The sequence below is a fragment of the Triticum aestivum genome, chromosome 3B (assembly GCF_018294505.1).
Source record: "Triticum aestivum cultivar Chinese Spring chromosome 3B, IWGSC CS RefSeq v2.1, whole genome shotgun sequence".
Taxonomy (NCBI): Eukaryota; Viridiplantae; Streptophyta; class Magnoliopsida; order Poales; family Poaceae; genus Triticum; species Triticum aestivum.
Window position 1 is genome coordinate 160,901,047 of NC_057801.1, and position 11,442 is coordinate 160,912,488.

The window sequence follows — 11,442 nt, forward strand, 5'->3', positions numbered from 1 at the left end:
TATCCCCAAGCCAGAAGTCCTCCCAAAACGCGTGGTACGACCATCTTTTACATGTCATGCTCCCCAAGGATGCTTCATAACGATTACAGCATCATTTTCGTATAATGTAGCATGACAATCCCACCATCGATCCACCAGGCGGGGGTGAGACCACCAAGGCACCAACCAAGGTCGCAACCAATGTTCCCGCAGATAACCTATAAAATATGCCCTTATATTCTTATCGAAAACGGTACCATTGTACTAGCCAAGACAGAGGCACAAAACAAAAGGGATGGATACAGCTACTAAAATTAATCCATCGAATTCTATCAACACGTTATTTGGGATGTGGCTCGATGGGATAGATTAGATACAGCGAGGCACATTCGTGTAGGCGTCTTTGCTTTATTGTGGGCAGTCTGGAACTGCAGAAATGATATGGTTTTTAACAGAATAACAAACATTCATTTTTTGCAGGTTATCCTCAGGACCACTGCATTGATCCGTATGTGGTCGCTACTCATTCCGACGGAGGCCAGGGAGCGTTTGGTTACTGCGTCTACCCGATGGGAGATGGTAGCACGGGATATTTTCAACAGGTTTGGATGGCGGTCATGTAATAGGATAGGCATGTAGTGCTCCTATTTTTTATGCCAGCCGGTTGTGGCTTTGCTTTTCATGTTTTGCTCTTCGTGAGCATTTGTTTACTACTGTGTGTGAGACTTGGAGACTCTTGTTGGATCTTTTATTTTTTAATAATATTAGCCGTATGCATCTTTTTAATGCAGAGGCTGGGACGAACTCGCTTTTCGAAAAAACAAAAGCTACTAAAATTAGTGCTCCGAGGCGTTCGTTCAACCCATTAAGCACGGACTGAAGAGGACCTCTGTACTCCACCACCTTCCGCATCCGGGGATATATGTACGTGGAGGGACCCTTCGGTTGGTCTGGCATCTGATCTGATGGTGCCGTCGCTTTGCCATTTCAGGTCAATCACCAGAAACGCATGCATCGTGAGCAATGCACGCAACGGGAAGTCTTATCCGGCAAGTGATCGATCGATCCGTTGGCGCGACGCGGGAAATTCAACGCAGACGTCCAGTCAGGACCTACGTACGTACGTACGTCTTGCTCACAATTAAGCGTTGATATCACGTCTCAATTTGAGCTGAAATTCCATGATCTAATAAGAAGATTCATCAACTTAATAATCGGTTAATCAACCTTGTAATCAGAACAACGACCGACCCTCGCGTTACAAGCTCCACACACGTAGTTAGATGTGGAAATCAAGCTCTCACGAATCATGAAACTAAATACAGTAGTATATACGCACGAAAGAACTTGAGAACACAGGCTAGTGGCCAACGCCCGGGCTCGGCACCGATCCGAGCATCCTACTGCTGCGCTGCGCGTAGACGGTCATCGTCGGCGGCGACGTCAGCAGCGGCAGCGGCAGCGGGGGCCTCTGAACGAGCGCTTCTTGCAGAGACGACGCTGTTCCGACCGAGCCGGTAACCTCCGGCGCCGCGATCCGTCCGGCGGGTGGTACTCCTTCGCCATCCGCCGGCACCATTCTGGCTCGCACGAGAGGCGAGGGCGCGGCCGCCGCCAAGATCAGGAGCGAGAAGACGATCGCAACCGCGCGCGTGGAAGCCATGGCTAGCTGACAAAAGCCCGTGGAAGTGCTGGTCGATCGAGTTTATGTGTTTGTGGGTTTTGCGAGGAGAATGGGAGCAAACCTTGGAGCGTATTTATAGGCAGAGGAGAGGATCAGAAACCCTGTCAAATTGCTGTTCCAAGGCGCCAACATGCACATCGCTCTCACGCCACCACGCCTTCCTCGGCTGCGAATTGTACTGAACGTACTGTTAACCCTTTATTGCTTCGTCCAAACGAAGACTGGGATTCGGCCGGACCGAGGCGGGCGGGCGTGCGCGTGTGAGCGTGCGAGACTTCCTGTCGATCGCGCCGGCCGCCACAGTGCGCCCCGTGGAAGCAGGGAATCGAGTCAAGCAATATACTACTGTACCCACGTACCGCCGCCTACCTAGGATCGCTGAGAGAGGCTCGGGTAAAGAAAGGGTAAACGGTGAAGCCGCCGGCGGGCCGGGTGAACCGTTCCTGCTGCGCTCAGGCTCAGCTGTAAAACTTCCAGGATTCAGCGACCCGGGAGCGCGGAGATGCTGCAAGCTGCCGCTGCGCGTGCAAGCCACCAGCTGGCCCTTGTCCTGCGTGCGGTTGCTTTCATCAGCTCAGAATCCTCACCGGGCCGGCAGTGCAAGAACGCCAATCGCATTGCAGTAGATCGTAACGGCTGGCCGGTTCAACCTTAGATTGTTGGGCCCCACGGGTTGACCATGCTTTGATTTGCTGATATCCAGCAATGTCTTCGATCGGGACAGGGTTTTGCACGGCTGCAGCCTGCCGGCCTGTTGGTCAACTCGAAGCCTTTTCAGCTCTCTGTTTCTCCCTCATTCTACGGTTCGCATCTGTCGCTTTTGCAATGTTCAGAATTCAGAAGTTAGTTGTTTCGACCCACGTTCATTTACAAGTTGCAACCAACCGCAAAAAAAAAAGTTGTTTCGAGGTGTAAACTCTGAGACCCACGTTCATTTACAAGTTGCAACCAACCATGCTCCGTGTTCAGTGGAGTACGAGCTAACCAACCAGCGCCCCTCGTGATCTTTCTCCTTCGGCGGAGGCGTGTGATGCAGGATACTTCTAATGGCTCAGCGCATCAGTACAGCTCGTAGCATTAGACTAATCAAGTGTAGCTAATCAACACGGCCAATAGGTTCATCTTCCTTGAGCACGTGGTGCTGGCTTCTCTTGTCTGGTCTGCTCCATCGGGGAAACGGTGGCCCTGCCTTTCAAGTCAAGCCTTTGAGGTTGCCGTTACCGTTGCAGCGGCTTGGCCGCGTTGCCCCTTCTGCAAACACAACAGCGGTGCATCAGTACGTCGGAGAGTGTGGCTTCTTGGCTACCTCCATGTGTGTCCGTGTCTTATGCGTACACTCTTGGGAGAAAATCCTTCTCATGGTGGATGACAGACGGTGCTCCGCCCTGCCAGGAGGGAGACGCCAAGTGGGTTTGGTTAATCTCGCTCGGTTTGGTTTGCTAAGCACTGACTGACTGACAGACAGGCGGGTCAAGCTCGCAAATTGGCATCTCTAACTATAATCATGTGTTGCTTGCGCTGAACGTAAATAAAACTCGGACCTCTTGTCTGTGTGCGAGACAAAGCTTTTGTTAACCCGGAGGGACACGCGTAATGCCAGAGGATCCCGTTCTGCCTGATACTGCTGCTGCAGTATACTCCCTCCGTAAAGATATGTAAAGATATATGTAAGATATGGTTTGTAGTATATGCTGCATACAAGCCTACTGCAGTTCGGGCGTTGAAAGCCACTTCAACTGCAGTTTTACATAAAGAATCCTACTACAACAAAGGATCCTACAAGATATAGAGAAGACTGCAGTAAGATCAGTTCAACTGCAGTTTCATTTTGGATAACAAAAGCCCGACACACTCACGTCAGAACAGTTCGACTGCAGTTTTACACAAAGGATCCTACAAGATATAGAAAAGACATAAACGCTATCTCCGACAAGAACCACCCACGCTAGAAAGAACTCGGCTCTGCATCAAGAAACCATTAACGTCCCTGTAAGAGCAACTCCAACACGCCGACCCAAAGGAATGGCGCTTTGGTCCGTTTTTTGTCCGTTTGGATCGGTCGCCCTTCCGGCGTCTGCCCTGTTTTAGTTTTTGGTCAGCAGTGCGTCCAACGCACCGATCCATATGTGCCGGCGTGGTCGGCTGGCTTCCCTTTTTCAACAAATAGCACATATTTTGCATTGTTTCACACACAACTTTTGCATTCAAACATATAGTCCAGAACCAAATAAGTAACATAGTTTCAACCGAATAAAGTAGCATAGTTTTACAAGCCGAATAAAAGTAAAAATGTCTCACATAGTTTTGCAAGCCGAATAAAAAAGATATATCTATTGGTTGTCAACATGAGCCCACATATGCTCAACCAAATCATTTTGCCGTTGCATGTGAGTTTCTCAACCTCGCATGTCATGATGAATTTGGATGAACCGTTCAAATGTTGCAGCTCCTCCATGCTCAGGCACAACATTCTCACCCTAAAAGTGAAACCCTTGATCATACAGACGTTCCAGGCGCTCATCTTCTACGATCATCTTGTGCATGATCACACAAGCAGTCATCACCTCCCACAGTTTATGTGTGCTCCAAGTATTAGCAAGATACCGAATGATGCCCCATCAAGATTGCAAAACAACAAAGGCATGCTCGACGTCCTTCTAGCACTCTCTTGCTCTTGGAAAAATCTTTTCATCTTCTATCCCCAGGGTTGGGGATTGTCTTCATAATAATGGTCCACTTAGGATAGATACCGTCACCCAGGTAGTATCATTTGTCATAGTTGTGACCGTTGATAGTAAAGTTCACCGGTGGGTTGTTGCCTTCGGCAAGCCTAGCAAATACGGGCGAGCGCTGAAGCACATTGATATCATTGTGTGATCCGGCCATGCCAAAGAAAGAGTGCCAGATCCAGAGATCTTGAGACGCAACGGCCTCAAGTGTGACAGTGCTAGCCCTGACATGGCCCTTATACTTCCCTTGCCAAGCAGAAGGGCAGTTCTTCCACTCCCAGTGCATGCAGTCTATGATGCCAAGCATCGCTGGGAAGCCCCTGCTGTCATTCATCACCAACAAACGGGTTGTATCTTCAGGAGTCGGCTCTCTCAAGTACTCAGGGCCAAACACAGCAATAACAGCCTTGCATAACTTATAAAGGGAGTCTAGGCATGTAGACTCACTCATACGGACGTACTCGTCAATGAGATCACCGGGCACTCCATATGCAAGCATTCGGATGGCGGCAGTGCATTTTTTATAAGAGGAGAAACCAATTTTTCCAACGCCATCCTCTTTGCACTCGAAATAGTATCATAGCCGATCACTCCCTCTCTAATATGGTTGAAAAGATACCTACTCATACGGAAACGGCGGTGGAATTTCTGATGTTTGAACAACGGGTTTGTAGTGTCAAAGTAGTCCTTCCAAAGAAGGAAATGCCGACTCTCTCGGTTGCGATTAAACACCGGAAGGTGCCCCGGAATGGAGCCACGGAACGACGGGCGCTGGCTATTGAGGTGGTGATGGACCAACACGGCAGCCAAGATCTCGTCCTCATCATCGGACAAGGAATTGTCGCAATCGCAAAGGAAACTATGAAAAATGAACTTGTCGACGGAGTCCATTTTGTACCTTGGCAAACTATCGAACAGCTTGCGAGCGTCGACGAAGGAGATGGCCGGCGAAGGGAGTCGCGCCGCCCTCGGACCAGCTAGCTGCCCTGGCGGCGTCCGACGAGCGTGTTGGTCAGGATCTGGACGGGGCGGCGAGGCGGCTTCTTGGTCGTTGTCGCGGCTGTGTCGGGGAGCGGGGGTGGGAAGCTTTCGGTTCCCTAGCGGGAAGACGGCGGTGGCGGGTGTCGGTGTCAAAACCGGCGGATCTCGGGTAGGGGGTCCCGAACTGTGTGTCTAAGGCTAATGGTAACAGGAGGCGGGGGGCAGGATGTTTACCCAAGTCCGGGCCCTCTCTATGGAGGTAATACCCTACTTCCTGCTTGATTGATCTTGATGATATGAGTATTACAAGAGTTGATCTACCACGAGATCAAAGAGGCTAACCCTAGAAGCTAGCCTATGATTATGATTGTCCTTGTCCTACGGATTAAACCCTCCAGTTTATATAGACACCGGAGGGGGTTAGTGTTACACAGAGTCGGTTACAGAGAAGGAAATCTATACATCCGTATCGCCAAGCTTGCCTTCCACGCAAAGGAGAGTCCCATCCGGACACGGGACGAAGTCTTCTATCTTGTATCTTCATAGTCCAACAGTCCGGCTAAAGTATATAGTCCGGCTGTTCGAGGACCCCTTAATCCAGGACTCCCTCAATAGCCCCTGAACCAGGCTTCAATGACGATGAGTCCGGCACGCAGATTATCTTCGGCATTGCAAGGTGGGTTGCTCCTCCGAATACTCCAAAGTAGATCTTGAACACAAGAATCATGTCCGGCTCTGCAAAACAAACTCCACATACCACCGTAGAGAATATAATATTTCATGAATATAAGCTACTGATAGTCTCTCCGTAGCGTGACATCACACTGCGGCCTGGTTATTATTCGAACCATTTTATCAGCCTGCCACGACACATTTCGCGAGGCGGTTTCATTGGCACGTCTTGTTGAAGCAGAGATCGTGTCCCCTTATCACGGGATACTCATCAATACGGGTGTTGGTAACCCAACCGAGCCATTAGCACGCGCTTGGGGAATAAGAGAGTTTTAGGGTATGTGGGGAGGCGCATGATCTGCCTTTATAAAGGGATAAGGATTTCCTTCTCTCACCCACGCCTTCTCCTTCCTCTGCTCATCCCTTCTTGAGCTCCAACGCCCAAGCTCTCACCTTCTCCGCAAAAACACTCCGAACATGTCCGGTGCAGGAGGCAAGTGGATGGCCTCCTCCGTCAAGAAGGAGGACATCAAGAAGCTCCGGGAGGCCGGATATTTGTCCAAGGACATCGCGCATCGGCTTCCGGCCAAGGGGCAGGTCATCCCTACCCCGGAGCCCCAGGAAAGGGTGGCATTCCTCTCCCATTTCGTCCGCGGGCTGGAATTCCCCCTCCACCCATTCGTCCACGGACTAATGTTCTATTACGGGCTAGACTTCCATGATTTGGCCCCCAACTCCATCCTCAACATCTCAGCACTTATTGTCGTGTGCGAGGCCTTTCTCCGCATCCCACCTCACTTCGGCCTATGGCTGAAGACTTTCAACGTAAAGCCAAAAGTGGTGAGCGGCCAACAAGCGGAGTGCAGAGGCGCCATGGTGGGCAAGATGCCCAATGTTACCTGGCCCGAAGGCTCCTTTGTAGAGACCATAAAGTGGTGGCAATCGGGGTGGTTCTACATCACCGAGCCGCGCGACACCAACTGGGCGGCGACCCCCGAATTCCGATCTGGCGTCCCCATGCGGCTCACTTCCTGGAAGGAGAAGGGCCTATCCTGGGGTTTAGCGGAAGAACTGACAGGACTCCACACATGTGTCCAAAACATGGTGAGCAAGAAAATCAAGCTCGTCAATGTGATCCAAGTCATGCTCTTCCGCCGGATTCTTCCGTGCTAGAGACGGATTTACAATTTGTGGGAGTTCAATCCGGACGAACACCAGATGCTGAAAGAACTCTTCGGCTCGACGAACAAAGACATCTGGAAGGTGCTTTTCAAGGACGGCGAGACACCACCGCCCACGACCGAAGATCGCGGGCTCAGCGCATAACGCCGAGCTAATCCGGTGAGTTTTCATATTCGCGAGACATGCCCTTTTACTAACATGCCTGCAGGAGGAACCTAAGCCTCCATACCAATCTTTCAGAATTGGGTAGCGGTAGCGAAGCGGATCGACTGTCCGGCCCCGCAACCTGAAGATCCATAATCACCTCTCCTGACGAGGATGCTATTTCCGGCGCCCTATGAGGTGCCAGAGAAGAAGGCCAAGAAGGCAGCCACGAGGACCAGAGATAGTCTCCGACGCAAGGGTGCCTCGGACACGATGTCTAAGGACACCGAGACGAACTCCTCCACCGAAGGAGATGAGGAGGAGGAGGAGGAAATCCATCCCCCACCTACTGGGGGGAGGAAGAGGAAGGTATACACACACGGGGAGGCCAAAACGTCCAAGAAGGGAAAGATTTTTCCCTCCGGTCTACTCCGCTGCAGCTACCAACAGCGCTGAGGAGTGGGAGCCCAGGGTCAAGCCCCTGGCCAAATTGTAAGTGTTCGGACATACTAGTAACTCAGGTCTATTTGCTTTATCGCTTCTTACCGTACCAGATATGCACCTGCAGTCTGGACAAGTCCAACATCGAGATATCCCCCTCTTCGGAGGGATCGTTGGACCCGACGGCAATGAACAACGAGTCTCTCCCGATGGCGTCCTCCCCCAAGGGCGCAGACAACACCGAGGTGTTGTCCCGAAGGATATCAGGCCAAGGGGAGACCGTTCTGGAGACGCCTGACGGTGAAACCCCGACTACCGAACACTTGGGGGCAAGGCCCACACGGACACCGAGACTGGGGGACGCAACCAGTTTGGCCCCCAGCCGAATCCAGCTCCGGAAACCCAAGCGTTTCCGGATTCAAGGAAGCGGGCCTTCCCTAGCAAGGGAGGCGAGCCATCTGTACCGATGACCTCCGTCCATCCAGAGTCACCGGACAGGTTGCTGGAAGCGCTTCGCGGCGCTTCCATTGATGAAGAACATCGTACTCTAATGAGTATGGTGATTGAGAAGGTCCAGTCCGCCAAAAGTGGACTGACTGAAGCCTGCACTAGCCTTCTAATAGGCTTTGAGGTAAGCAATAAAATTGTGGAAAAATGTCACGGTATAGACAGTAGCCCCTGATGCTCTATTAGGTGTTTGGAAAGAAAAACCGAACAGAGGATCAAATAATAATCGCGAGAGTCTAACAAAAGATGTCTTATGTGAATAAGCAGGCGTCGCTGCTAGCCGTTGCCGCTCGTACTGCGGAGGTCTCTGGACTAAAGCAGAGCCTGGAGCGGACCAAGGAAGAACTCGGCCTTGTGAAGAGGCAGCTTGAGGAGAGCCAAGGTATATAGTACACTGCCTTTATACTTATGAATGATAATTGGTTCATGCTGATGAAAGCGTTATGAACTGTTATAGGGGCCATGACAGAGGTGGCGACCCTGAAGAAGGTGTTAGCCGAGGCCGAAGACAAAGCGGCCAAGGAACGCGCCGCATGCGAGAAGCATGAGTCCCGGGTCAGCGAGGTGCAACAAGAGCTCCATGATGCCATCAAGAAGTAGGAATCCTTGGAGCGTGACTCGAAGACTAAAGAGTCTGAGCTTGCCAAGGCCCTCCAGAGCGCACAAGACGCCATAGCCGAAGCCTAGAGAGCCCTCCAGGAAGTCCAGGCGTCCCAAAAGATTGCAGCGGGTAAGGCTTTTCTTATGCAAAGCAAGCATGTGAAGGAAACATTCTTTTTACTTACCCGAATTCGGAGTTCTCTAAGAGCGTTTGCGGATCTTCCGCGCAGCATATCAGATGCCGCGGAGTTCTATCGAGCCGAAGAAGGGAGCTCGACGGAGAAGTTGTCCTGGTCTCAGTACCTTGGGCCAGAGTATCCGAGGCCCTTGAGTGACCAGCTGAAACAGCTAGTCGAACTGCACAAGGCGGGCGAACTGGCCATGAAGGACCTTATAGTCCGGTTGTGGCCTACCGAGCCCCTGCCTAACAGTTACTTCAGACTCATGAAGTGGCTTCTGAGTGCCTGCCCGCGACTTGACGTCATAAAGCGGTTGGTGTGCATTGAGGGTGCGCGGATGGCGTTTGCCCATGCAAAGATGCATTGGGCGAAGATGAATGCCAAGGTGCTGATGACCGAGGGACCGCCAGAGGGCAAGGAGCACCGTCGTCCCGAAATGTATTATGACAGTGTCCTAGAGGGAGCCCGCCTTGTGGCGAAGCAATATGCGAAGGATGTAATCTTTGAATGAATACATTTATCCTATCATGTAATATGAAACAAGTTCGCTATGCAATATGTATTGCTTGTTTTATTTAAAATTGTCTCTCCTGTGCGGCCGTTTATGAAATTTTGAGAGTTGGCCAGTCGTCGGCTTCTGCCCCCATGTAACTAGTATAGGGGTGTTTGGGATGAATCTAAACACTCTTTATCCAAGTCTTTTGGTCCTTTAAGGAGGTGTTTAGCGCAACGAACAAGGCAATCGAACTATACGGCTTTATCGCTCTCACTTAGCCATAGGAGTTCTATAACTTTAAATTGTGGCGAAGCTCCTAGTATTCGAAAGGCCGAACTTGGGGCGCTATATATACACGCCTAAATCGGGCAAAAACCGATTCCTCGCTTGAAGCGGAAAAAATCTTTAAGGTTTTTGAGACCTCTCGAACAGCGACCAGCTCTCGCCATCATGACAGTCATTTTTGGCTTTTCTACTGAGGTGCTCGTCCGGAAGAACCGGGACACAATCGCAGTAGTTCTCCCTGTGTCGCCTTAGCCGATATAGCGGAACGTAAGGTGGCAAAACATGGGAGCCGGGCAAACCCAACATTTGACCAAAGACATGATTTGGAGCCAATGCATATAATGCTATAAGTTCGGCGTGCCGAACTATGCTATGAAGTGTTCGGTCTTTCTTGTCGTGTTATGGGTACACTGAAGCCCCTGGCGAATTAAAGCGTACCAGATTGTACGAATGGAGTAAATACAGAGACAAGGAAAAAGATGAATAAAGAGCAAAACACATCAAGTTAATTTCCATTGTAATTTGAATAATACGTCAAAGCATATTTGTACCACTCGTGCGAGAAGCGAACAAGGCTATTTAACATGCCATTACCAAGAGCGGGCTACGTGCGGGTATGTAAACAGGAATAATGATCATTAGTAGAGACCACCTGGGAATTCCCTTGTACGTCAAAGCCCATGGCTTCTCTTGGTGTATTCTTCCGCGATGGGTTCGATGATCAGGTTATCAGAAAAAGCCTCAAGAAGAGAAAACCTGAAAGGAGAAGAAAAAGTGAGGGTATGCGGATCCAAGAGCGGTTGAGCCGTGGCGTGGATCACAGTCTAGTTGTGCCTCCATCTATGCCCATGGTATTTTAAGTGCACAGTTATGTACGCGCAGCACAAATTGTACCGCTTCATTGGGACTAGAACGGAGGCCGAATTGCTAGGTGAGCTCTAGGCGAGCCGGGCGGTTCTGCTGCAGATCAGCTCGGACTCGTTTAAGATTGTCCGGGGGCCTTATTGCCGAATTGAGGTTCTGCCTAAGAAGGCCGCTCTATGCTTCTGCTGCCAGTGCTGCAGTGTGCTCCTCAGTGCGGAGGGAGCGCTCCGTATTCCCATTGACTGTTATGATGCCGCGAGGTCCAGGCATTTTGAGTTTGAGGTAGGCATAGTTTGGTACCGCATTGAATCGAGCAAATGCGGTTCGTCCGAGCAGTGCATGATAAGCACTGCGAAAGGGGACGATGTCGAAGATCAACTCCTCACTTCGGGAATTATCCGGTGATCTGAAAACGACTTCCAGTGTGATTGAGCCTGTGCAACAAGCCTCTACACCTGGTATGACACCTTTAAAGGTGGTTTTGGTGGGTTTGATCCTTGCGGGAACGATGCCCATTTTGCGCACTTTGTCTTGATACAGCAAGTTCAGGCTGTTGCCCCCGTCCATGAGGACTCGTGTGAGGTGGAATCCATCGATAATGGGGTCAAGGACCAGTGCGGCTGAACCGCCATGACGAATACTAGTCAGATGGTCTCTGCGGTCGAAGGTAATCGGACAGGAAGACCATGGATTGAATTT

The 11,442-nt window shown here is 50.8% G+C and overlaps 1 protein-coding gene across 1 annotated transcript; it reads right to left on the bottom strand.

The window, feature by feature from the left end:
- Positions 1-1,166: 1,166 nt before the first annotated feature.
- LOC123065118 (uncharacterized) lies at positions 1,167-1,718 on the bottom strand. Its single transcript, XM_044488477.1, has one exon. The coding sequence runs from the start codon at positions 1,640-1,642 to the stop codon at positions 1,340-1,342; it is 303 nt and encodes a 100-aa protein (XP_044344412.1). The 5' UTR covers positions 1,643-1,718; the 3' UTR covers positions 1,167-1,339.
- Between the last annotated feature and the right edge of the window lie 9,724 nt (positions 1,719-11,442).

What these genes read in the sequence shown, in the direction of transcription:
- LOC123065118 (XM_044488477.1), bottom strand. Translation starts at nt 1,642, where the DNA reads ATGGCTTCCACGCGCGCGGTTGCGATCGTCTTCTCGCTCCTGATCTTG.